The sequence below is a fragment of the Pleurodeles waltl genome, chromosome 1_1 (assembly GCF_031143425.1).
Source record: "Pleurodeles waltl isolate 20211129_DDA chromosome 1_1, aPleWal1.hap1.20221129, whole genome shotgun sequence".
Lineage (NCBI taxonomy): Eukaryota > Metazoa > Chordata > Amphibia > Caudata > Salamandridae > Pleurodeles > Pleurodeles waltl.
The window spans coordinates 712,518,412-712,542,596 of NC_090436.1; the positions used below are offsets into that span (position 1 = coordinate 712,518,412).

General features: G+C 43.2%; 1 protein-coding gene across 1 annotated transcript in view; it reads right to left on the reverse strand.

The window, feature by feature from the left end:
* FBN2 (fibrillin 2) overlaps positions 1-24,185 on the reverse strand; it is a 1,006,102-nt gene that overhangs the window by 357,147 nt on the left and 624,770 nt on the right. The window contains exons 17-18 of the mRNA XM_069227289.1: positions 22,608-22,661; positions 20,062-20,187 (exon numbers count right to left, since the gene is read on the reverse strand). Coding sequence (XP_069083390.1) covers positions 20,062-20,187; positions 22,608-22,661 — 180 coding nt within the window. The remainder of the gene's footprint in view (positions 1-20,061; positions 20,188-22,607; positions 22,662-24,185) is intronic.

Consider the following 24,185-nt stretch of genomic DNA (forward strand, 5'->3'; position numbering starts at 1 on the left):
AATAAAAGACGAGAAAATGAAATTTTTTAAAGCATTAAAGAGTGCGATGAAGGGGGAGTCTTACATTAAAGCGAGCGTAGGAGAGGAGACGCCGCCCGAAGGTACACCAGCTTACATTGTAATGGAGGAAAAAGGGGTAGCTCCGTGCCTTTGGCTAAAGCAATGGCACAAGCTGACAGAGAAACATGGGAGCGTAGCATTCCCGATCCATGGGACATTCAATATAAGGATTCTAGAGAATTTGAGATTCGCGATGTACGACATGAAGGTGCCTCCAAGGCCAGCACAGTTTGAGGCTCTAGCAATTTGGGAACTAATGGCTAGACAGAAGCAGCAAAATAAGTTCGAGACCAGGATAAGGAAGGTAGAAAAGACACTAGCGGACGCTAGGTGGGATAATGCACAGAAGGTGTGGAGGTCAGATGTATTGCAGGGGATAAAATTGTTTCCCGCAATTACTAAGGAAGAAGAGGAGACAGGTAAGAAAGCTACCTGTAAGACAAACAGGAGGTGTTCCAAGGATAGAGAGGACGAGGAAAAGTTGAGAAGAGAAGAGGAGTTAGAGGATGAGGAGTTAATCATGCAATTGCTGAACGACCGTCCACCACCTTATGCGGAGAGTGGACAAGGTCCAAGTACCAGTTCTGCCCCTCCGGCACCGGTACAGAACAGTGAAACTCAGAGTTCAGGAGCGTCATCGGGATCTAAGGACCCGAGTTTACTGTTCACCCCGCAAATACCGCAGGTTAGGAGAATATATCCAGATGTGCCCATGTTGAAACCAGCAGAAAATTATCAGCCGCAGATGCCAGGGTACTACAGCAGTGACGACAGTGCAGGAATGGTTTTAGAACCAACCGTGAGGGGAGTACAGAATGGTCACAACCCGACATTGGCACAAGCCGAATCAACACAGTTTTTGATGCCTCAAAAGCAGATGCAGGGGGGGACAGCACATGCTCAGATGACGGGGAGTCAGATGGGCATGCCGGCAATGATGACCCATAGTGTGGGAATGAACATGCCTCAGAACATGGGAAATGGACAAAACCCAGATGCGATATCGCTACCCATTACTGTAGGTCCACCGGTACCTTTGTACAGTCAGCCTAACTTAGGTATGAGTGGTCAGGGATCAGTGCTGCAGAATGGGACAGAAAGGAGGTGCATCGAAAACACTCCAGGGATAACTCCGATAGCGGCTCAGCCAAATGGATCTGGGTCCTTGATGGAGTTTAGTCCCATATGTGCTCAGTCAACACTGGTGAGGTCAAGTCCCCCACTGATAATACCTCTAACATCGAACACTGAAAAGTTGCCGCAACCATCAATGGCAGTCGATGTAAATGCTACACTTATGGGGTTGAATGCACAACAACTGACACAGTGGTTCAACAGTCTGAATTCCACACAAAGTTCAGCCAGTGGGAAGGGAGAAGATTATCTGAATAGGATGAGGTTTAACATGGAAGCACAAGGATTGGTGGAAGGGACTATGGGGGTGAATAGGTTGGAGTCCTACTCGGAAGAAGAGTTGAGGTATCTATGTCCAAAGATTACGAAGGAAGTGAACAAGGTACATAAAAGCTTGCAGGAAATAGCTGACAAAAACGGGGTTGACATAGACAAGACAAAACACTTGAGCAGAAGCTACAGGTTGGATTTTGGGGCCACAGATTTTGAACACATGAGGTCAGCAGGCATGAAGGCACACCTTAGAGAATTGCTGCAGAGTGCACAAGTGTGGAGGTGCTTAGACAAGTGGGAAAGCAGGTGGGTAAAGAGAAAGGAAAAGAGGAGGGAGAGCGCTACAGAGCACAATGAGAAAAGACCACAGAGTAGTGATACAGTAACTATGTTACCAATGAGGGAGACAGCAGGGGGAAAATTAATACATGTACCATGGCACAGAAGCGACATTCAGTCTTTTACGGATGATTTTCCCAAACTAAGAGAGAAACCGATTGAATGGTATCAACAGACTGATAGGTTTGTGAAGCTTGCAAAATGTCTCTGGGAAGACCTGAACACTCTCTTTGAGATTGTGGTTCCGGCAGATTTGTGGGAGGATTGCAAAAGAGCTGTAGGTTGGCCGACAAGTGAACCAGAGAGAGACAGGGAGACGGGTGCACCATCACCTATGGTGATGAGCCTGTACTATAAGGTGATTGAGCATTTGAAGACGAAGGTTGCCGCGAAAAATGTGGATTGGCAGAAGATCGATCGAACTGCCCAAGAGGCTAAAGAGTCGATTCATAGTTACTATGAGAGGTTGTTGAAGGCGTTCAAGAACTACAGTGGCACGGAAACAATAGAGGCGAAGGACATGCTTCATTTTGTGTTTAGATTTGTGGAAGGGCTGAGACCAGAGATAAGTCAGATGATAAAGTCGCATTTCATTTGCTGGCAGTCGAAACCGATTGACGAAGTGTTGAATTATGCGAAATACTGTAGCGACGAAATTGAGGTGAAACAGAAAAAGCTGAAAGAGAAGGTGATGATGATGCAGCTTAAGGCAGCTCAGACAGGTTTGCAAGGTCTGCAAGGGTTGCAAGGGTTCCAACAACAGGTACCGCAACCGCAGCTGCAGGGAAATATGGCGTTTCAGCCACAGGCGAGAGGCAGAGGCAGAGGAGGTTTTGTGAATAATGGTCCGGATTTGAACACTGTTGTGAACGGTGTGCAGGCAATGAAGAAGGTGATGCCGTGTCACGTGTGCGGAATTGTCGGCCATTGGAAACGCGAGTGCCCGATGGTGGTGCAGGAAGGCGCAGGTGCAGGTGCAGGTGTTGGTCAGCAAAACAATGATGTCAAAGCATTTCAGACAATGAGGGGACCGAAAATGAGAGGTCCAAACCCAAATTTTCAGACCATAAATCAATTGCAGGGATTACAACCTATGCAGCCGCAGCAGATGCAGATGCCCCGTATGCAGGTGACGCAAATGCAGCCTATGCAACAGCAGTTACCCATGGTACCTAATCAACAAATGCAAATACCCTTGGCACCAATGAGTCAGCAGCAAGTGATGGTTCCTCCACAGGTCTCGGGTCAGGTAATGAGTACAAATGGCACCGTACAACAGTTCCCATTACACAGTGAGAGCGGAATAAACAATGTATGGGAGAGTGAAAGTTCAGGAGAGGAAGGAGATTGTGTGCTTGCAGCATCCTTGGAAGTTGATCAAAAGGGTCCGTACGTAGAGGGAAGAGTAATGGGTCATCGTGTCTCATTCTTGGTTGACACGGGAGCCACACGTTCAACAGTTAAGAGCAGTGAAGTACCAAATTTGCCACTCTCAGGGAGTACAGTTCAAGTGGTGGGAGTAGCAAACAGGCACCTGACAAACCCAATAACAGATCCGGTACCAGTCAGCATTGGCAACTATCAAGGGTTACACAAATTTGTGGTATGTGACTCGAGCCCGATAGCACTATTAGGGAGAGACCTATTGTGCAAATTGGGATGTTCGATTATGTGTTCGAACGAGGGAATCAAAATTCAGACGAGCAGTGATGGGGAAGAAGAGGACAGTGTAGAGGGGGATGAGATGGAAACTGTCGATGAAGACTATCCTCTGATTTGTCTTTTCCCGATGATAACTGAAGAAGATATTCCAGCTGAATTACGGGAAACAGTCGGAAAGGAAGTGTGGGATATGACAGGGAAAGAGGTGGGATTGATGAAAGGAGTGGAACCAGTGAAAGTGACTGTAAAGCCCAATGCGATCTTTCCCCAGACCCCACAATACCACATGGCACAGGACACCCTCATGAAAGTTGCCCAACTCATTGACGAATTTGTAAAACAGGGAGTACTGAAAGAAGTGTTAAGCAGTCCATGTAATTCACCAATCATGGGACTAATAAAGCCGAGTGGAAAGGTCCGACTCGTGCAGGACTTGAGGAAAATAAATGACATCGTAGTCAAATGCTGCCCTGTAGTACCGAATCCAGCTGTGATAATGTTTCAAGTCCCTTGCGATGCCGAGTGGTTCTCAGTCATCGATTTGTCACAAGCATTCTTCTCAGTGCCTCTTCATGAGGACAGCCAATTTCTCTTTTGTTTCAAATTCTTAGACAGAGTGTACAGTTGGTGTCGAATTCCTCAAGGGTTTTCTGAGTCACCGTCAATATTCAATCAGATTCTGAAGAAAGACTTGGAAGCATTAGAATTGCCATTCGAGTCAACCCTAGTACAGTACATCGATGACTTATTGATTGCATCGAAGACAGAAAGTGGCTGCACAGCTGATACCATTGCTCTGTTGAACCATTTGGGAAGGAATGGACACAAGGTGTCTCCTTCCAAGTTGCAGTTCTGTCAGAAGAAAGTGAAATACTTGGGTCACCAGATAGAGAAAGGGTCGCGGAGAATAATGAAGGAAAGAATAACGAGTGTACTTCAGATGAGTCCACCAAAGACAAGGAGGGAGGTGAGGAAGTTCTTGGGAATGGTGGGCTACTGTCGTCAGTGGATCCCCAACTTCTCGACTCTAGCAAAGCCTTTACTGAAGCTGACCCAGAAGGATGCCTTGGATCAAATTGAGCTGAAAGGAGATGAGATGGATGCTTTCATTGAGTTGAAAGAATGCATGTGCAGGGCTCCAGCTTTAGGTATGCCTGATTACACAAAGCCTTTCACATTGTTTTGTCATGAACGTGATGCATGTTCTCTGTCTGTCTTGACTCAAGCCCATGGTGGCATAAACAGACCAGTAGCGTATTTTTCAGCTACTTTGGATCCGGTCGCAGCAGCACTTCCAGGGTGTTTGCGCGCCGTAGCAGCAGTTGGTATCAGCCTCACTCAGAGTGAAGGAATAGTGATGGGACACCCAGTAACAGTCATGGTCCCTCACTCAGTTGAAATACTTTTGACCCGCTCCCGAACGCAACACATGACTGGAGCAAGGCTCACAAGGTATGAAACGATAATTCTGGGCTCACCGAATGTGCAGCTGAAAAGGTGCACTACGTTGAATCCAGCAACCTTGCTTCCTGGTGAAAATGCTGAAATTGAGAACGCTGAAGACGTCGAGCATGACTGCCTTCAGGTGACTGAATTTTGCACAAAACCTCGACCTGACATTAAGGATACTAAGCTTGATGAAAATGACCAAATTGTTTTCGTTGATGGTTCATGTCTAAGAGATGGGATGGGAATTTTGAAAGCAGGATATGCTGTATGTACTGTAACAGGTGTCTTGGAAGCGGGATGGCTTCAAGGAGTCTATTCTGCACAAGTAGCAGAACTTGTAGCCCTTACAAGAGCATGTCAACTGTCTGCATTGATGAAAGTCACCATTTACACTGATAGTCAGTACGGGTTTGGGATTGTGCATGACTTTGGACAACTGTGGTCACAGAGAGGTTTCCTGACTTCTTCAGGATCCCCAGTGAAGAACGGGGAGAGAATAAGGGAATTGTTACACGCCATTCAAATGCCAGCTGAAGTTGCAGTGGTAAAATGTAGTGCTCATACAAAAGGACAGGATTATGTCTCTCTGGGAAATGCATATGCGGATCAAGTCGCAAGATTTTGTGCCTTGAACTGTATATTGCTCAGAGATGAATGGAATTCGATAAATGAACCAGAGCTTGAAACAGCTGAAGCATTTGCCTTGAAGGTCGTAGATACAAGAGATGAATTAAAAGCATTACAGAATAACGTCAGGGAGGATGAAAGAGATTCCTGGATTAAATCACAATGTATAAAGAGACCAGACGAGTTGTGGGTTTCAAATGAGGGAAAATTTGTTTTGCCAAATAGTCTCTTATCGCAGCTTGCGCGGTTCTATCATGGGCAAGCTCACCTAGGGAGAGATGCCATGATAAGATTGTTCAAAACTGATTGGTTTAACCCCAGATTTCGTCAAGCTGCAGAAGCAGTTTGCCATCGATGTGTCACTTGCCAGCAGATGAACCCAGGAAAGGGAACAGTTGTGAACGCGAGCCACATTGGCAGGGCCAGCGGCCCATTTAGCCGAATGCAGATGGACTTCATTGAGATGCCTGTGCATGGAGGTCTAAAGTATGTGTTCGTGATTGTGTGTATTTTTAGTCATTGGATTGAGGCATACCCCACACGTAGAAATGACAGCCTTACAGTTGCAAAGCTATTGTTGAGAGAGTTGATACCACGTTTCGGATTCCCGATCTCTTTAGAATCAGATAGGGGAAGTCACTTCAATAACGAGGTGATAAAGTTACTTTGCGAAGCGCTGAACATTGAGCAAAAACTGCATTGTAGCTATCGCCCTGAAGCCTCAGGACTGGTGGAGCAAATGAATGGTACACTGAAGTCAAGAATGGCGAAAATATGTGCATCGACAAATTTGAAATGGCCTGATGCATTGCCCTTGGTGCTAATGTCAATGAGAAACACCCCTGATAGAAAGACTTGATTGTCTCTGCACGAAATTCTCATGGGCAGGGCTATGAGACTTCCTGCAGTTCCCGCAAACGCGCTTTTGAATATTACAGATTATATGGTGTTAGACTACTACAAGGGTCTGGCTGACGTGGTTCGCTCTTTCTCTCACCAGGTGGAAGCGACCACCTTGCCACCGATCCAAGGTCCAGGACACGCACTGAAAGCAGGCGACTGGGTCGTGGTAAAGAAGCACGTGAGAAAGTCGTGTTTGGAACCCCGTTGGAAAGGCCCTTTCCAAGTGATCCTGACGACAACTACCGCTGTGAAGTGTGCGGGGGTTCCCAACTGGATTCACGCCAGTCACACAAAGAAAGTGTTGTGTCCCACAGATGAGGAAGTTGAAGCGCTAAAACTGCCAGTGCCTGATAAAACAGTGCTGAGTGCTGAGACAGAGCAAAACCGAACTGAAAGCGAACAGGCAGGAACGGAGGAGAGAGAAATATTCTCTGGGGACGAAGCAGGCTCACTTGGGGAAGACCAAGGAGAAAGTTCAGACAGTGACGAAGCAGCTGAAGGTGACAAAGAGCCTGAAGCAGCTGAGGGTAGCAAAGAGCCTGAAGCAGCTGAAGGTGACAAGGAACCTGAAGCAGCTGAAAGTGATAAAGAGCCTGACGAAAGTAACGGTGACGAAGGGCTCGAAAGAGGTGAAAAAGCAGGAGAGCCTGATCAGAGGAGGGCTTTCCCAGAAGCAGACGATACAGAAAAAGAAAAAGAGAACGTGATTGATTCCCCAGAAGGAGGGGACAAGGCAGAACAGAACGAAAAGGTTCAAGCTTCCTCAGAAAAGATCGCAGGTCCATCAAATGGACATGGTGCAAAGAGGAGACTAAGTATATCACCAATAAAACAAAGGACTGAAGAAAGTTTGAACGACGGAGGGAGGCCAAAAGTGAAAGAGAAAAGAAAAGAAGTAACTGTCGTGGTACCATCCCCGAGTGAAGAAAAAGACTTGACAAAAGTGGAAAGTACCAGCGAAGCAGAGTCGAAAAGAGAAGCAAAATTGAAAAGGAAAAGAATACCGAACAGAAGATATTCCGGTCCTGAATGGGCATATGTAGCCAATGACGATTGGACTGATGAATTTGTATCTCTTAGCCTCCAGAACGAAGAAGAAGAGATACCAATAGAAAAGAAAAGTTTTATGGACTCTGTCGATTGAAAGGGTAATAAATGATTTTGCTTGCTACAATCTAACGTGATACAAACAACCAGCTGAGACATTGCTAAACCGGATGAGACACTTGCTAAACTGATAAAAGACTGAGTTATTGCCGAATTGAGACAAATGCTGCTAACCGATAAGTGACTGGCCTCCTGAAGAAAACTGTGTGAATATTGCGCTCGTTCAGCTTTGTAACTAAATTGCTAAATAATTTTTATAGGTGCTTCCAGCTCTCTGATTCTATACAGATCATGAGTGGGTACGCTACGCAAAACAGTAGAAAGAGATATTGTAAATATGTGTGTATAGGCTTGATAATTGCATGTGTACTAATAATAATGGCAATTGTGCTTGGAATGCATGGAAAGGGTGAGAATGAGAAAATTGATGCTTCTACTTTTGCTCCTGTTACTGTCACTGAACTAACCGCATTGAAAAGACTAGAATTGGATGAGAGACTCTTGCACGATAAGAAAGAACTTTCATATAATGTTTTCTATCGCTTGCTAACAGAATATGTTGAGACTATGGATGCGAAAGATTGTTATGTGTGTACACAGATACCGACATCGGTAAAGGAAGGGGTGACTTATCACCACATGCCTCTTACATACGGGATTACATGTAGTATAGTAATGTCTAGGTTTTATGGTCAGACTAACATACAGTATTTTTACTCAAATTATGATGTTACCTTTGCATACGTTCCTATAATAGCGCAGCTAAGCCAGATTGCTAAAGATTGGGATGCTAAAATAATGAGGGAATTTTTCGAGCCAATGCAACCTTTTGAAACGGCTCACGCTCATAGGGAAAACCTTACCTGCTCGCTCTCTGCAGTAGAAATAAGCTTTTTAGATCGCACAGATGATAGAAGGGCACAAATGAATGCGAAATTAGAAAAAGAGCTACATAAGAGGACTTCAGTAGATAATTATGATTTTGCCGCAATAAAGACACAGGGGAGAATAGCTTTAGATGCTTGGCATGTAGGGAAGTTTTGTATATATCGAGGTGAATCCTATTATGACAATATTTTTGTAGGAGCGAGTGAGTGTAAACATACGTTTATCTTTAAGGCCAAATGGACATTCATGATGAACGGACTTGACCCTGTCATTCCAGGTGTATATTACATTTGTGGGTATAATGCCTATTATCGTCTTCCAAAGGGATGGTGGGGAAGATGTTATTTGGGTATAGTGTTCCCAAAGGTTTATCAACTGGATGACCTATCGATGATTCAAAAGACATCTGGATCCCATCGTATCCAGAAAAGAGAGACCGCAGCTGCTGTGGTAGGAGATATATTTGGAGCCATGATTCCTTCATTGGGAGTTGTGCTGAATTCCATCAAAATACGAAAGTTGTCTACTATAGTGGATAACATGTTGACAAAGTTTTCAGGTGCTATAATCCTGATAGATGCTGAACTTGTAGCGGAAAGAGCTATGACTCTTCAAAATAGGCTTCCTTTAGACATTCTTTTAGCAAAGGATGGCGGCGTTTGCAAAATGCTTGGTGCCCGACACTGTTGTACGTATATTCCAGACAATAGTGTGAAAATTAAAACTATGCTTGCTAATCTAACAAAAGAGAGTGCAGATTTGAAAGAACTGAAAGAACCAGGAGGGTGGGAGAAGGTTGGAAAAGGACTTGCTTCAGTGGGACATTGGATTGGGGGAATTTGGAATGGAATATTGCTAAAAATAATAGAGGGAATTTTAATAGTTATAATTTGCATATTTGGAATTTGGGGAATAAAAAGGGGAATAATAATGATTATGGAAAGACTTAAGAGAAGAAAGGAAGAGAAAATTATGAAAAGAATGGCAGAAGAATACAAAGAGAAAACTAGGGGAATTAAAAGGAAAAGAGAACTGACAGAATTTTAATGGAATAAAATTTGTGGGCTTGATTTGGTGTGATGACAAGTAGTCATCAGAGGAGGGATTGATGAAGCAGAAAATGAAGGTTTTGATTTATTAACGCTTAAACGTAGTGTGAAATAATCATGTGTGACTTTAACCGAACTAATAAAGATTGTACGGGGACAAAATGTGCCCTCAGAGTAGTTTGCCAACATTTATAAGCGTGCTTTTATAACGTGGTGTATTAGAATTGCACTAATCCGACATAATCATAAACGTGTGCTACGATTTGCTTGTTTGAAATGTTTTAGCTTAGCATAACTTTAGTGGAGGCTTCGGCCTAGTTGCCTGGTCTCACGGTTTAGATGCTCGTATTTTTCCAATGTGCTATTAAATGTGTATTTTTGCTTGGAGCTGTACTTTTCCACTGAGACCGTTCACATGCTTATCTTAAGGTTTCGGGCCAGCCTGGCATATTTTCTCTTTACTCCAAGGTCAATCTGCAGGTGCGGACAATGGAAGCTCTGAAAGTGAGTTAATTGGTATAAAATGTTGCAACTTGCGTACCCATCTCCAAGGATAATGTATGCTTAAGTAAAAGCTTGAGAACTGTCGTTTTTGATTGGACAATTTGAAGCTAACCTATGAACCCTCCAATGGAAGACCCTACTGGATTTGAACTGTTGTCTATTTAAACCAGGTGCACGAGAAGAAAGTAGCCATTATTGGACATCGCCCATACCCGCCATTTTTGCAGGACATTGCAGCTATTATGGCCCACTTTGCTGCGACGCCATTTTGAAAGAGATTTTGATGCTTTCTCTAATCGAGAGAAAGAGACTTTAAATAATTCTTGCCCTAGAGACTTTAACTTTGATCCCTTGCATGAAGTAGTAGTTTTACCTTGCCGTCGTGAGGCAATTGCCCCGTCCACCCTTGCCCCTTTACCCCGTCCCATGCTGATCGAGAAACGATACCTGCGAGACGAAGACTTCCTTGAATGCTGATCGTAATTGGTAAATATGAAAGGAAATTGTAAAATTGCATTGTGTTTCTTTTAGGTAACCAACTGCTGATTTTGATGAGATCCCTAGCTAGGAGTTTTCCAAATTTATGTTGTTAAATTGTTTTTGCATGAAGTCCCACATGCCGATGCTAATTTGAGGTTAGATGAGGATTCCTTTTGTTGCACAATGCAATTTGAGACCTTGTTATGCTGACTAAATGTATGCAATTAGTTCATTACAGATTATCGTATTAGTGATTTGTATTGCTATTATCGAATGCCTTGTTATTAAAATGCTACATAGATTGCACTTGTTTCGCCGCTATGGACAGCTATTAATGTTCATTTATGTTTATCATTTAGTGTTGAGACACATCTATATCGTGCTAGCTTTGTTAATATAGGGAAATAAATTCACTAACTTTGAATAAACTGGTGTGGTTATTCCTGACTGAAAGGTCAGGGTTCGCCGAGAATGTATTCTGGATTAATTGTTAAGTGTTATGTTGATCAAGGTATTGCTTATGTTCGTTATTGATTATTGATTTGATTAAATTGACCGATATAGAGCACGGAGAGTCCCACTTAGTCAAAAGATTCATCGGCCTAAAGAGCGTCCAAATACAGGTAAATTATTACTACGGACCGCTCTATCACATGTCACCCTTCTGAATAAGAACATTATTTCAAAAAGCTTGTAGATCAAAAACTTTCTGTAAAGTCCGAGGGGCCTCATTTACAAGAAGCTGATGCATCGGCTCTGATGCGTCAGATTTCTTCCGCATCCCTACAACCCCCTAACAATGCCATAGATGCACTGTATTTACAATACCGAGCTCCATGGCGCACGTTTTCACAGATGTGTCAGAAATTCTGACACATCTGTGGCACTAAACTCATGCATTGCTGGACTAGCATCAAAAAAAGATGCGGCTCCAGCAATGCCTGGAGGCACCTATTGAGAAAAGCTCTGTCATTTTTATGCCTGCTGTAAGCAGGCGGTAAAATTATGATACAGTGAAGTCGCAGAATGACACAGTGAAATGTTGTACATTTCACTGAGTCTGTCTGGCGTGGCTTTTCCCGTGGGAATGCCTACCTTGCATACATTATACCTGGTGCAGATATGATGTGATGCAAGGCTTTACAAACTGATGCTTTGAGCTCAATGCGTCAGTCGGTAATGTGGAGCAGTATAGAGCACTGCTTGCACCGTTGTTGCGTCAAAAAGAAAATGACGCAACGGTGGTGCAAAGGCCTTGTAAATGAGGCCCGAAATGCCGTATGACAGGACAGTTTTAAGTGGAAGTGCATACCGTGCCAATGTCTCACAATTTATCCAACTGTGCATAATCTTAATATCATGCTGAGTTTTTATAGCTGTCTTCATGACAATCTCAGAATGACTGATAGTAACATGATGTCACAGTTTATAGGCTGGTTTTCTTTTCACCTCAAAATTACAGGGTTCTTGAATAATAACCACAACTCGGTCAGAAAGCAGCATTTATAGACGTCAAATGTTGTATATGTTAATTTTCATCTGTGACATGTAAAGTAACGTTGTAAAGGACAAAATCCCAGGAATTATTTACATTAATCGTTTTAATCAAGACCAATTTTTAATCACAAACTTGTTCATTATGGCACTAAGCCATGTACAAATGAAACAAAATATGTATGCAAATATTCTGCTCCAGGGTTTATTTCTGAAATAGTGCTGGGATTCGTTAACCACATGTTTTTGGCTCATAACTCCTTGGGTTATGTGCCAGAACATGTCACCAATCCCAGTGCTTTTATGTGTTCTTACAGTTCATTTAATTGTAGCTTATTTCCTTCACTTCTATTTAAAAATTATCATTGATAGATAATACAAATGTCCAATGGGCTTTTTCTTTTCCAGAACCTTCTTTAAACATTACAACATAGAGCCAAAAACGTTTTTGGATGCCACCAGAGATCAATATATGTGATTCCAGAAAATTAGACCTACTGAATGCCTTTAGCAATTATGTGACAATGTGCATAGCAAAGATGGGTTAAAAGAGTTGCCTGTGGTTGGCCTCATTGGCTGAGCGAGGGCCACATGTAGCTGGGAGTGTGCAGATTGCTGTTGAGGGTATACAGGGCAAGATCCAGGGAGTAGGAGCTTGTCCGAGGGTGTTAAGACTGAGGATGTTAAACACATGACTGGGGGTCTTTACTATCTCCTCTAGTGTGAAGAGCATTTCTGGGTGTGTGTTTGGGAGGCTGTGTAGGCATGCAGTCGACGGCGGTGACACGATGTGGTGCTCAATAATGGTGGGTGAGCCACTGAAAGCTGTAACTTTTCTCAGGTCAAAGAGACAGCCCAGGCTCAGTCCAAGCTGCATGTGGATCCTCAAGCCAAAAGGTAACCTTGTCGAGAAACTGTAGATGATGCATCCCTGTGCACACCATCACATCATTCTCCTAGCCCCTCTGGGCACCAGAGTACGGAACTGGTCGGCACCACTGGCAGTTTGCATTTGCACAAATCAAAATGCAAAAAGAGGGCTTAGTGAATGATGTGATAAAGCACAGAGTGAGCCGAGGCAGAAAGAAAAGAGTTGGTTTAAAGGAGCTGATAACTTGTGGATAGGGAGAAGAGTATGTGAAAGCAAGCAAGACAGACGGATAAACCAGAGAGAAGGAGAGAAAGGGGAGAAGGCGAGATGTAAGCGAGGATGAAGGAACAAGAGCAAAAAAAAATGAGAGATGGAGCACAAAAAGGAGATTAAGGGATAAAGGCCCTCATTAAGACATTGGCGGTAATGACCTCCTACCGCCGTGGCGATGGCCTCCAAAACACCATAGCTGCGGATACCTACCGTCCACCATATTATGACCGTAGCCAGAATTCCACCAGAAGGCTGGCGGAAATCCACCTACGCTCATGGCGCCACGCCAGTAGACCGCCGATGACCGTCTCATGACCCATGATGCCGCCTGGCGTTGTTCTTCTGGCGGATGCTGCTGCTGGCAGCAGCACCGCGTCCCATCTCCTGCCGGAGAACCCACTGCAAGCAGGTAAATCGGGTGCTCTGACATGGGAGGTGGGTGGGGTGTATTGTCTATGTGTGTGGGTGTGTGTGTGTGTATGTTTGTGTGTGTGTGTATGCAGGTGTGTGGCGTGTGGAATGCGTGTGTGCATGAATGGGTGTGTATGCGTGTATGTTGTGTGGTGTGAAAGTGTGTGTGCTAGAATGTATGTCAGTGTGTGTTAATGTGTGTGTAAATGTATGTATGCATGCATGCATGAATGTGGGAATGAGTGTGTGTATGCGTGTGTTTGTTGGTGTGTGAATGTGCGTGTATGTGGGGTGGTTGAGAGAGGGAGGGGGGTGACTCTGGGAGGGGTTTGGGGTGGCAGAGACCCCTATCAGTGTCAGGGAAGGAATTCCCTGGCACTGATAGTGCCTACCGCCATGGTTTTTGTGGCAGTAAGATTGCCGGGAAAACCATGGCGGTAGGTGGGGTCATAATCCTGAAGTCTCCAGCCAGCGGCTGTTACCACCCTGGCGGACAGAGTGGTAGATTGGCAGTTTGGCTTGAGCCAAAACGCCAATGTCATATTTTGGGGAAAGGTACCGCCAGCTTTTTGGCAGTACCTTTCTCCAAAATACCGCCATCCGCCAGGGACATAATGAGGGCCAAAGTCTCTTTGCTCCCTTTCTTTCTCCCTTCACATATGTATCAATAGCTGAAAACATATGTGTTGGTGCTTCATCCACAGATCAAGAAAGGATTATTCAAAGGCGAAGACAGCTAGTAGTTCTTGTACAATCTACAACAATTAAGCTTACAAACAAAAAATAGTTAATTGATTTCACAGAATTGAGATCGTAACTTTTCAGGGTCAGATTGGAATTTTTCTGGCATATAAATTGTCTATTATGGTATGTCACTTATCGAGGTTGGAAAAAGTTTATTCCTGGGCAATTCATCAGCCTGTAAACATCCACACTAACTCACATTGGAACCGACTCTGCCGCCTGGGGTGTGACTCCATCCCCCAAGCTTCCCTGACTCTCGCGCTACTTAAAGCGCTTGTTAATCCCGCGGCGCAGGACACATTGGAACCAACTTTGCCGCCTGGGGTGGGACTCCATCCCCCAGGCTTCCCTGACTCTTGCGCTACTTAAAGCCCTTGTTAATCCCGCGGCGCGGGACGCGCGCGGGCCAAGACCGGGCCAAGACGGGCCCGTCTTCGTTCGTCATCGTACAAAGAGGCCAGGCTGGGCACCCGATTTACAGAAGTAAGTTTATTGAGGGATCTTTTTAGGTTATACTGTTATCTTATCTACTATTTTATTTTATGATGGGGAAATGCAAAGCTGTGGACATCCCTGCTCCGTCGAATGGCATAAAAAAATCAAAAAAACGGCCAAGTAACCAAGCGAGCTCTTCAATACATAAAAGGAATAATCTCCTAGATGACACTGATATTTTGATTGAAGAGGCGGAGGCCATTTTGAAAAGTAATTCTAACCCACCACTGTATACAAAAAGCAGCACATCTGAGAAAAAAGTTCTGGACATATTTAAAAGATGTTGCAATTATCTAAATCCTGAGTTGAGAATGTTTTAAAACAGGTACCTCAAGTTCCTAGGACCAATTCTTCTCCCCTGACGACTCTAACATCTTGCAGTGACTTGGGAACTGTTCTTTGTGCGAGCAGTGTCTCTCTTATGGGGGAATGAGGTTCTCCACCCCGCTAAGTCCAGTAATTGTGGTGACTCCTAATATTTTGTGTACAAATCGGTTCGGCCCTTTGGCGGAGGAAGAGGGACCTTCTGTTTGTGCACCAGTTGGAACCTGTGTCGACGATAAAGTTTTAACTAATTTCTCCAATTACATTGACATTGACAGATTGTCACCATCCCATGAGGGAATTTATTTGGTCACTGTTCTTCAGAGGGTGGATAAAGTCAAGGGTCTGCTGCTTTTACTGATGGACACCTTCAAGGGGGGACAGTCACAGAAGCCTGAGTGTGAGTGCCAGAGGCCAGATGGAGAGTTAAAAGAGGGTGAGAGTACTACCCTGTCTGACCCAAGGTTGAGAGTAGGTACCCCTTCGTTGGGGTCCGTTACCATCCTTCCCCCCAAAAAGTGTCTGTTTCTTACGAAGAGAGACCTCAGCTTGTGCCTGCAATTGTAAGGGGGAAGCACAGTATAACTCCCAGAAATAGGAAACTTTTGGGGTCCCAAAGGCCTGTTACAGCTCAGTTGACCGATCCTGTTAAGGGCCCTCAGGGGGATGATGGTAATCAGGTTCCTGTTGAAGTTGCAAGCTCTTTTACACACTTTACTTGGGCCCCTAGGTTCCATACTGATGTGGTAGTTCAAGATAGCACTAAAAGGCCAGCTCATTTGGAACGGGGCCATGGACTGAGGAGCAAAGTTGGCACCATTTACATGGCTGAGGTGCCTAAACTACCCTCTGGTTCAGTGGAAACCCATGATTCCTTGATTAATAAGGCTGTTTACTGGCTACGTGCTCTGCGCAATTGTCTCTCAGTCATCCATGCTGATATCCTCGAGGTGGGCAGACATAGTCAACATGGCTCAAACTTTGACTTTATTTCTATTTGTTTTGCAGACAGGCTCCTGGCGGATAAACTTATGGATTTTGAATCACATACTTGCTATCTTAGGGATTTGAGAGGGGATGGCATTAGACTTGTACCACACGCACCAGCCGCCGGTTCATCAGTATCCCTAGATGGCCTAGTATCTACTCAAAAGTGTGTTCCAGCTCCGGTAGCAAAATCCTTCCATATACCATCAGCAACTAATTGACTACATACTGACCCACTTTTAACAGCGTCCCCGGACCTCAAACCAGGGGTATTTGATCAGGATATACATCATTGGGAGTCTCGGTGTCCTAGGTCCAGAGATGAGGTAATCAGTTCGGAATGATCTATTATGTCCTGGAAAATAGCGGGGCTTGACAGGAAGTTTGGTGACCCTGAATGGGTCAATTTAATTAACAATCAGGATATCTCTCTTTTTCAGGAGACTTGGGCCGAGGATCAAGTTTATATAGACGGGTTTTTATCATATTGCATTGAGGCTCAACCAGCAGAGAGGGGCTTAGGTCATGCTAAAGAGGGCCTACTGGTATTGTTAAAGAAAAGACTATAGAGTGTTCATTCTGTGTTAAAAATTGACTCACCTAGCTTATTGGGAGTACAACTTACTTTTGATCGAGATTTCAAGATTACTCTAATTAATGTCTAAGCTTGATCTGTCCCACGGGGATTAGGGTCTCAGACCTTAGCGCAGTTGTCTGAATTTTTGGATACTTTACACCCTCTGACGAATTTAGTGATTGCTGGAGATGTGAATTGTACCTTTGAAACTTCCTGTTTAAATGGTGGTTAAATGGATGAAGAAGATGAACTTTGGGGTATTCCACAATTAATGAATAAACAACTGTGTATTTGTTCCCGTGCTGCTTCCCAGTTGATATCCTTTTGTCTCAAACATGGTCTTAGGGCTTGCAATGGCCGAACCCCCTCTGATTTGGGCATCGCACCGACCTTTAAGCGTCGCATGTCCACCAGTCTACTTGATTATATCTTAGTGGATGTTAGGTTATGGCCCTTCCTAAAAGATATGAAGGTGGACCCAGGTTATGAGAGTGATCATAATCCTTTGCTTCTCACTATGCATAGTGATGTATTCAGGAGATCACAGAATGACCACCGCACTGTGGTTCCAGCACCACTACTGGATAATAGTTCCTTTCGGATCTGCTGGCCAAAAGTGCTGTCTAATCCCTTTTTGATAAAGGGGATTTATCAGTTGTTTGTTGATGTAATGGCTGTATATGAGAAGTATGAAAATAGTGATATTCCTATTCTTAGCATCCCTGGATATTTATTGAAGAAACTCCAGACTTTTTTTTTATAACAAAGACCAGCACCAAGTATCCTGACTGTAATTCTAAAACCAATGTGTGGTTTAATAAGGATTGCTCTGAGGCAAAATTAGCTTTAAAAACAGTTATTGGTTCCGGGGGATTTATATAAATCTGAACCAATAGTATGGTCCTGGTACATAAAACTCGATTTCGAACAAAATTGCAGCAGGGGGGCGCAATTCCGAGTATGTGAAAGGGGGCTGAAATAATTCCGATCATTAAAAAGGGCATTGTGAGCTCCCCAGCAAATTACAGTCATTTTTGCTAAACAGCTTTTGGGAAGGCTATTAAGTTGGGTTCAAGAACATCAGGTGCTATTCCCACTACAGGCGGGCGTTCGCCCCAAAACTAGTACAGTGGACCAGGTTTTCAGGCTGATGCTTCTATATTGGAAACATATAGTTCTTGCCAAGCAAAATCTATATGTCGTTTTTGTGGACCTTCAATCCGCGTTTGACATGGTCCCCAGAGAAAAACTATGGGAAGTGTTACATAGAATGGGTACTCCTAATAGCATAATTAATTTATTACAACGGCTACATGAGAAATCATATGCTCAGGTGAGAGGAGGCAACCAGGGAGAATTAACAGAACATATCCCCATCCAGAGGGGGGTTTGCCAAGGATGTATTCTGGCCCCAACCCTATTTACCTTATTTATAAATGAGGTGGTAGAAGTATTGTCTACTTGTCAGAACAATGCCCCCTCACTTCTTCAGCATAGGGCGGGAGCTATGCTGCGTTTCTATAAAAGCTCTGTAACAAAAAAAGTATCTCTGGCCATCAAGATTTATTTGGCCAAGGACCAGGGCACGTCCACCTATGGTGCCGAGGTGTGGGGGTTTTTTACAACAGCAATAGATTGTCTGTGGGCGAACATAATTTTGCTAGGGTTTTACTTGCGTGCCCGCATAGCACACCCATGATCCCGGTTTATTTGGATCTTGAGTTTAATCGCGTTGCTGATCTGATAGCCCTGAGACCCCTACTCTTCTGGGTAAGGATTTGGACCACCTCTGAGCTCATTGCATATAGGGACTCCATTCTTGAACTTTTAAGAAGACCGAAGGTAGTATCTATTCCATGGTTCAGGCATGTGTCAAAATGGTTCTGTATTCTGGGGCTTGAAAGCTATTGGGAAAATACACAGAATCTAGGGAGAAATCATAAATCTATTCTGAAAGATGCTTATTGGTCTTATGTAAAAAAACAATTTTCTCTCTTATACATCACATGGTCAGCTGACTGATCAATTCCTTAGTACCCCCAATTCGAACTATATGTAGATTTTATTCCTGATATGCTGGGGAAGAGTCTGTATGCTTGTTTTCATTTTGGATGTCTACCGATGTTGTCCCTAACAGTAACAGGCAGATGGGGACCATCTTTAACATCTGACATATGTCCTGCCTGTCGTAACTGTACTGAATCTGTTGAACAATTTATGTTCTTTTGCCCGGCATACTCCATTCATCGGCGTAAGTGGATTTGCACAATTTGCCGGAATTTGGGTATAAGACAATGTCATACTGGTTTAAGGATTTTGAAAAGTGATACTTCAACTATTTCAATTTCTGCGGTTAGCAAGGTTCTTGTGGCTGCTTGGTATATACGTATTCGCTTACTTAAGAATTTTAAATCTTTGTAAATAAGTATGCTGTGTATGTGAAGTGGGAGTGATTATATTTTTATTGCAATTGTCGGATGACTTTTAAACTTCCCCTATGCTCTTAACTATTTATGTTTTTTAAATTGTGTTTTTTTATGGCTGCTTTGATGGTTATGTTGAGTGAATAAAGCCTGTGTTTATAGAATGGATAGACCCTAATATTTCTTAGGGAACTGAGGAGGGCATTTATTCCTTGAGGAAACATGTTTTGCAAACTAAAAATTGCATCTGCACATGTCCACCATACCTAATTTGTTACAATGCCCCCACACCCCTGTATAGACAAACCACTGTTGTTTACTTAGTGGACTATGGAAAGAAAGTACATCTGGAAATTTCTCACTTGCATGGATTTTCAGACATGCTCCCACGGCACTCTGTATAACCTTCTGTGCCAACAAACGTTCTGACTATGAAGTCAATTAATAATGCTAGTTATTGCCCCTTACCCCTATAAGACACTCTTCCATGTAGCTTGAGCCCACTGTGTGGGACCATAACTAGTACTTTACCCCCACCAGGCCAAGACTACTCCATCCACCAGGATGCAGCCCTGTAGCAAACAGCATTCTTTTCTTCTTTTCAAAAAGAAAATCCTGTAAAGGGATTTTCTTTTTTAAAAGAAAAACAAAGTAATGCTCCTCTCGCCATGAGAGTCTTCTCCTATGGCAGGTGGAGCATTATAATGTTTGACATGTCCATCCATTTAAATTGGAGAGGTGGACATGTAGCCATTTCCCTGATGGCCCTGTCTCCCCATGGTTTTGGATCAGAATAATCATGGCAGACACAGAACAGTCCCCGATGTGATTAACCCTAAAGTCCACCCATCTTTAAATGCGAATGGCGGACTACTTTAACGGCGGGGAGGGGGCTCCATTGCTGTTGTGACTGACTACCCTCTATGGCAATAATCAGGCACGTAATTATGGCTAAACCCAAAAACAATGGTTGGTGTGATCACTTACCGATGCAGTTTCGCCCAGTGGTATCAGATTCATATCCACTATTACAGTAGCAACGATAGCTACCACGTAGATTTTCACAAATTCCATTAGCGCAAATGTCAGGATCCAGAGCACATTCGTTAATATCTGTGTGAATCAAGGGAAGATGAGATTTTAAAATGTGGAGCAAAGAAAGAAGAGAAGTGTTAATATTAAAATGGTTCTGAAGAACAAATATGCATAGCATGGAATATAGATCTGGTTAAAGAAAAGAAATACAAACAATTTACCATAGAATGCTATACTGTTGGCTACTGCTGCAATGACTGGTTGTGAAAACTCTGACAAATACAGCAACACAGCAAAGCTGGGATTCCTAGTTAATTTGTTGTGTTTATTTAGAATTTTGAGGTAAATGTAACAGATGGCAGCACAAGCTACAGCGGATTCCATTCTACACAGAACATAAACCAAACATTTGAACCACTGATCCAGAGCCTGACTCGGAAACCAAAGCGGCTCTGGCAAATTTAGCCAGACCAGCCTCCATAGGGTGCATAGCAAGAGAGCCTGACCACTATAATGGGTCTTGGGAAGTTCCTCCCCAAGAAAAGTTGGGAAAAAATGTCAAAAACAGTGCATTCTACAACACATTTTGTATTTATTTTTAAAGAACAGTAAATGATGACCTTACAGTACACCAGGGTACAGCAGTCTTTCTTGGGGTTCTTCAATGATTGCCTCACAACCACCCTCTAACAGTGCCTCTCATCTCTCCATAGCCCCTCTCTCACATGTATTTGATTTGTTTTATAGTGCCTCTCTTACCAGTGTTGGGCATTGGAGCACTTAACATCACACACACATACTGAGACAATTAATCATATGTGTGTAAATCAGAATATAGAAAATGCGATATAAGAGAAAAGGGACTACAAGTTGTAGAATTCACGTCATCAATACTGGCAGGCGTTTTTTAAGAGTGCCTGGTTTGGAGAAGCATAAACTCAGGATTCAGAACGTAACACAGTGGTTAGGGTTGACTTTACTAATAATTTGTTTCTACCCAAACAAACCCTTTTCAGCAAAATTAGGATAAACAAAGACTGTTAAAAAACATGATTTTTTAACCTGTACTGTGCAGTTTGCATTCAGCCCTTTGATGGCAGTTCATAGCTCAATGTGCTAGATTATGATTGTAATTTATGAACTGCACATAACAAAGGAGCTCAGTGACAGAAGCAGTATCCTACTGAGCTATGCACATAAAATACTGTTCTGTGATTTGCACAGTAAGCGTTCTTTGCAGCATGCATATTATCCCTCTGCTGTACTACAGATGAGTCCTTCAACCCTTCAAAATTGGTATGGACTGTGATAGAATTAATGGGATATGTTTCCCTCTAGGCTTTCTGTCTGGAACTGCATTATTTCTATTCTTTCTTTATTTCATGAAACTTCTGTTTGTGTCAAGGTTGTGATTAGGCCTGGGTGGAGTTCACAGAGTTCTATTCCGCGGACTTCCATGGAGTTGATTAAAACCTCTGTGGAATTCTGCAGAGGTAGAGTTCCGTGACCCACGGAGTCCTGAATGCACCCGATCTCAGAAGCGCTAAGTAGGGTCGGACCTGGTTAGTCAGGCCCGAACCTGCTTAGCGCTTCTGAGATTGGGCACATTGAGGAGAGGGCTGTAGGCAGTGAAAGCTGCCATTTCAGGCCTCTTGTGCACCAGCCTGTCCCATGTGCACTTCACACAGGACAGGCCGGTGCACAAGAGACCTGAAACAGCAGCTTTCAATGCCTACGGCCCTGGCCTAAATACAGGTAGCACTCGAGTGCACAAACAAGGAAAAAGAAAAGAAGAGACACTGACTTACCTGGTTTATCCAGGGGGTCCTCCTCTTCCTGTCGTCCTCCTCTGCAGTAGCCTGGCTCTCTGTGTACCTCTGCCCCCTGCTCCCAGGCTCCGGTGTGCACTACAGCCCAGTTATGGGCTACACAGCGCAAGCGCAGACTGTCTGTGCTTGGGCTGTGTAGTCCATAACTGGGCTGCAGTGCATACCGGATGAGCCCTGCTCTGCTGGCGGGGCTAGCGGAGATTTTGGACGAACTTCCGGAGTGCCAAAAACTCAGTTACCTCTGCTAGCGGAGAACCCATTACATCGATTTGCACAAATCTTAGTTGTACATAGGCAAGCATAAATTAACTCTTAATAAGGCAGAGTGCTGGCACAATTGTACTGACAATAAAGCACCAGTTGTTGCAGAATTGACAGGCCTTTTGTGAAACTACTATGTAGCTGTTTCAGGCCAGAACAATATCTCCAGATCCTAATTACATACACAGAGATTTATATGCCTGTGTCCCAGAGTTCACAACCAGGAAGAAATAGATTTTACCAACTTATGGATCACAACACTGTCTGACCCACTGCAAAAATTCTTAATGACGGCAGTGCCGGCAAAATAAATGAATATGTTTTGTTGAAGTAGAATGTCAAATTCTGTAATTGGGTAAAAAGTAATGTTGTTAAAAACATTTTGAAACAATGATCATAACAGATTACCTCTTCCATCAACTGTGATTCCTATTCCACCACTGCAGAGGCTCTGGAATTCCGCTGTTCGCATGAAACAAAACAGATATATTTCATTGACACAGCTTTGAAGTGTATGTATATTCAGCAAATCTATTGCTTATCTAACAACACCTGAAGTGGTACTGCTACAAACATACAGTTATACAAGGTGGGGGATATGAGAGTTGTAGTTTCATGTAATCATTTATGATAGGAAATAAAGAGAAGATAAAGAAATGTTGGTGCTGATTGTTTCTCACTTCAAGTCTTCATTATTAAAGGGATTGATTATAAATAGTCTATCTTTTGTGTTGTGATTTCACCAAACTACAAATGATAGTAAATGCAATGAACGTAGGTTTCTCATCCTGTTTTCAAATCTGAGATGGGGTAATAACTAACTTTGTCCTATAAAACGTAGGCAATCCAAATTTAACTTACTCCGTTCAACATATCGGCACTGCAAGTGGCAAACAAAAGGGCATTGGAAAAGGACAGGTGAAAGAAAATAACACATAAAGCTTGTGTGTTCACTGAACGTTGGTCCTGGAAGTTATTACATCTATATGATTACAGTGTAGACATAACAAAACATGAAACAAAGATTTGAAATTGGGGAAAGATGACGTAAGTGTTGGTTAGGAGAAAGGCTGAAAGACGTTCACAATGACATGTAAGACAGGTAAACATGGTGAATGGACTCATGGACATTTAGAGTGGAGGGCAGAAGGCACATGCCAGGAAAATAGGGACAGTGAGAAGAGAGTTTGGACTTGTGCCTACAAAGGACCAAATCATGATATGTTGGGAGATAAGATGCTTAAAAAAAGCAGACTGAATATTCATAAGATGAGTGTGAGTGAGGTGCTTGTATACAACTATAGTAACATGCACCACCAACATTCTTGTCTTGGTGCAATCTTACACCATGACGATTTCCTATCACAATATACTGTGAATCTTGAGTCTTCTCGATAAATTTGTACTTCAATATTATATTTTAAGAAACAAAAAATGGAGGTTTAAAATTGTGAAAACCAGTATTGAAGATTTATTTTAGAGTGAATAAAGAAGGATCTATATTTTTTCATAAGCATATGTTTCAGATTTTTTGTAAAACAATGCTCCTGACGATTACCCACTTCAAGGCATTTTTTTCAGTGAGTGGGAATTTATGTACTCTGCAAGGGTGCCCTTTGTTTTGTTTTTATTCCAAGTATGTCATGAGACACTACTTCAAGTCAGGTAAGAAGCCATGACTAGCTTCTCAGTACAGAGATCATGCATGGGTCTAATAATATAAAATCCTTGTATTTGAAGGGGCCCCAATGTGGTCACTAGTGCAGGGTCTGAGTAGTGGATGAATGTGGTGTTCATAAGGGTTACATCAGGAAGCAAATAACATGGGTAGAGGACTGGATGCAATCAGATCAGATGGCAAAATCTGGTCTCGTCTTTTGATATCTTTTGCGCCAAGAGACTTAGATAACAAACCCATTCTATATAGATGGTTTTACTCCCCTTTTCCAACTAGCACTGGCATCATCAGCAGGAAGAGCGTGAGGG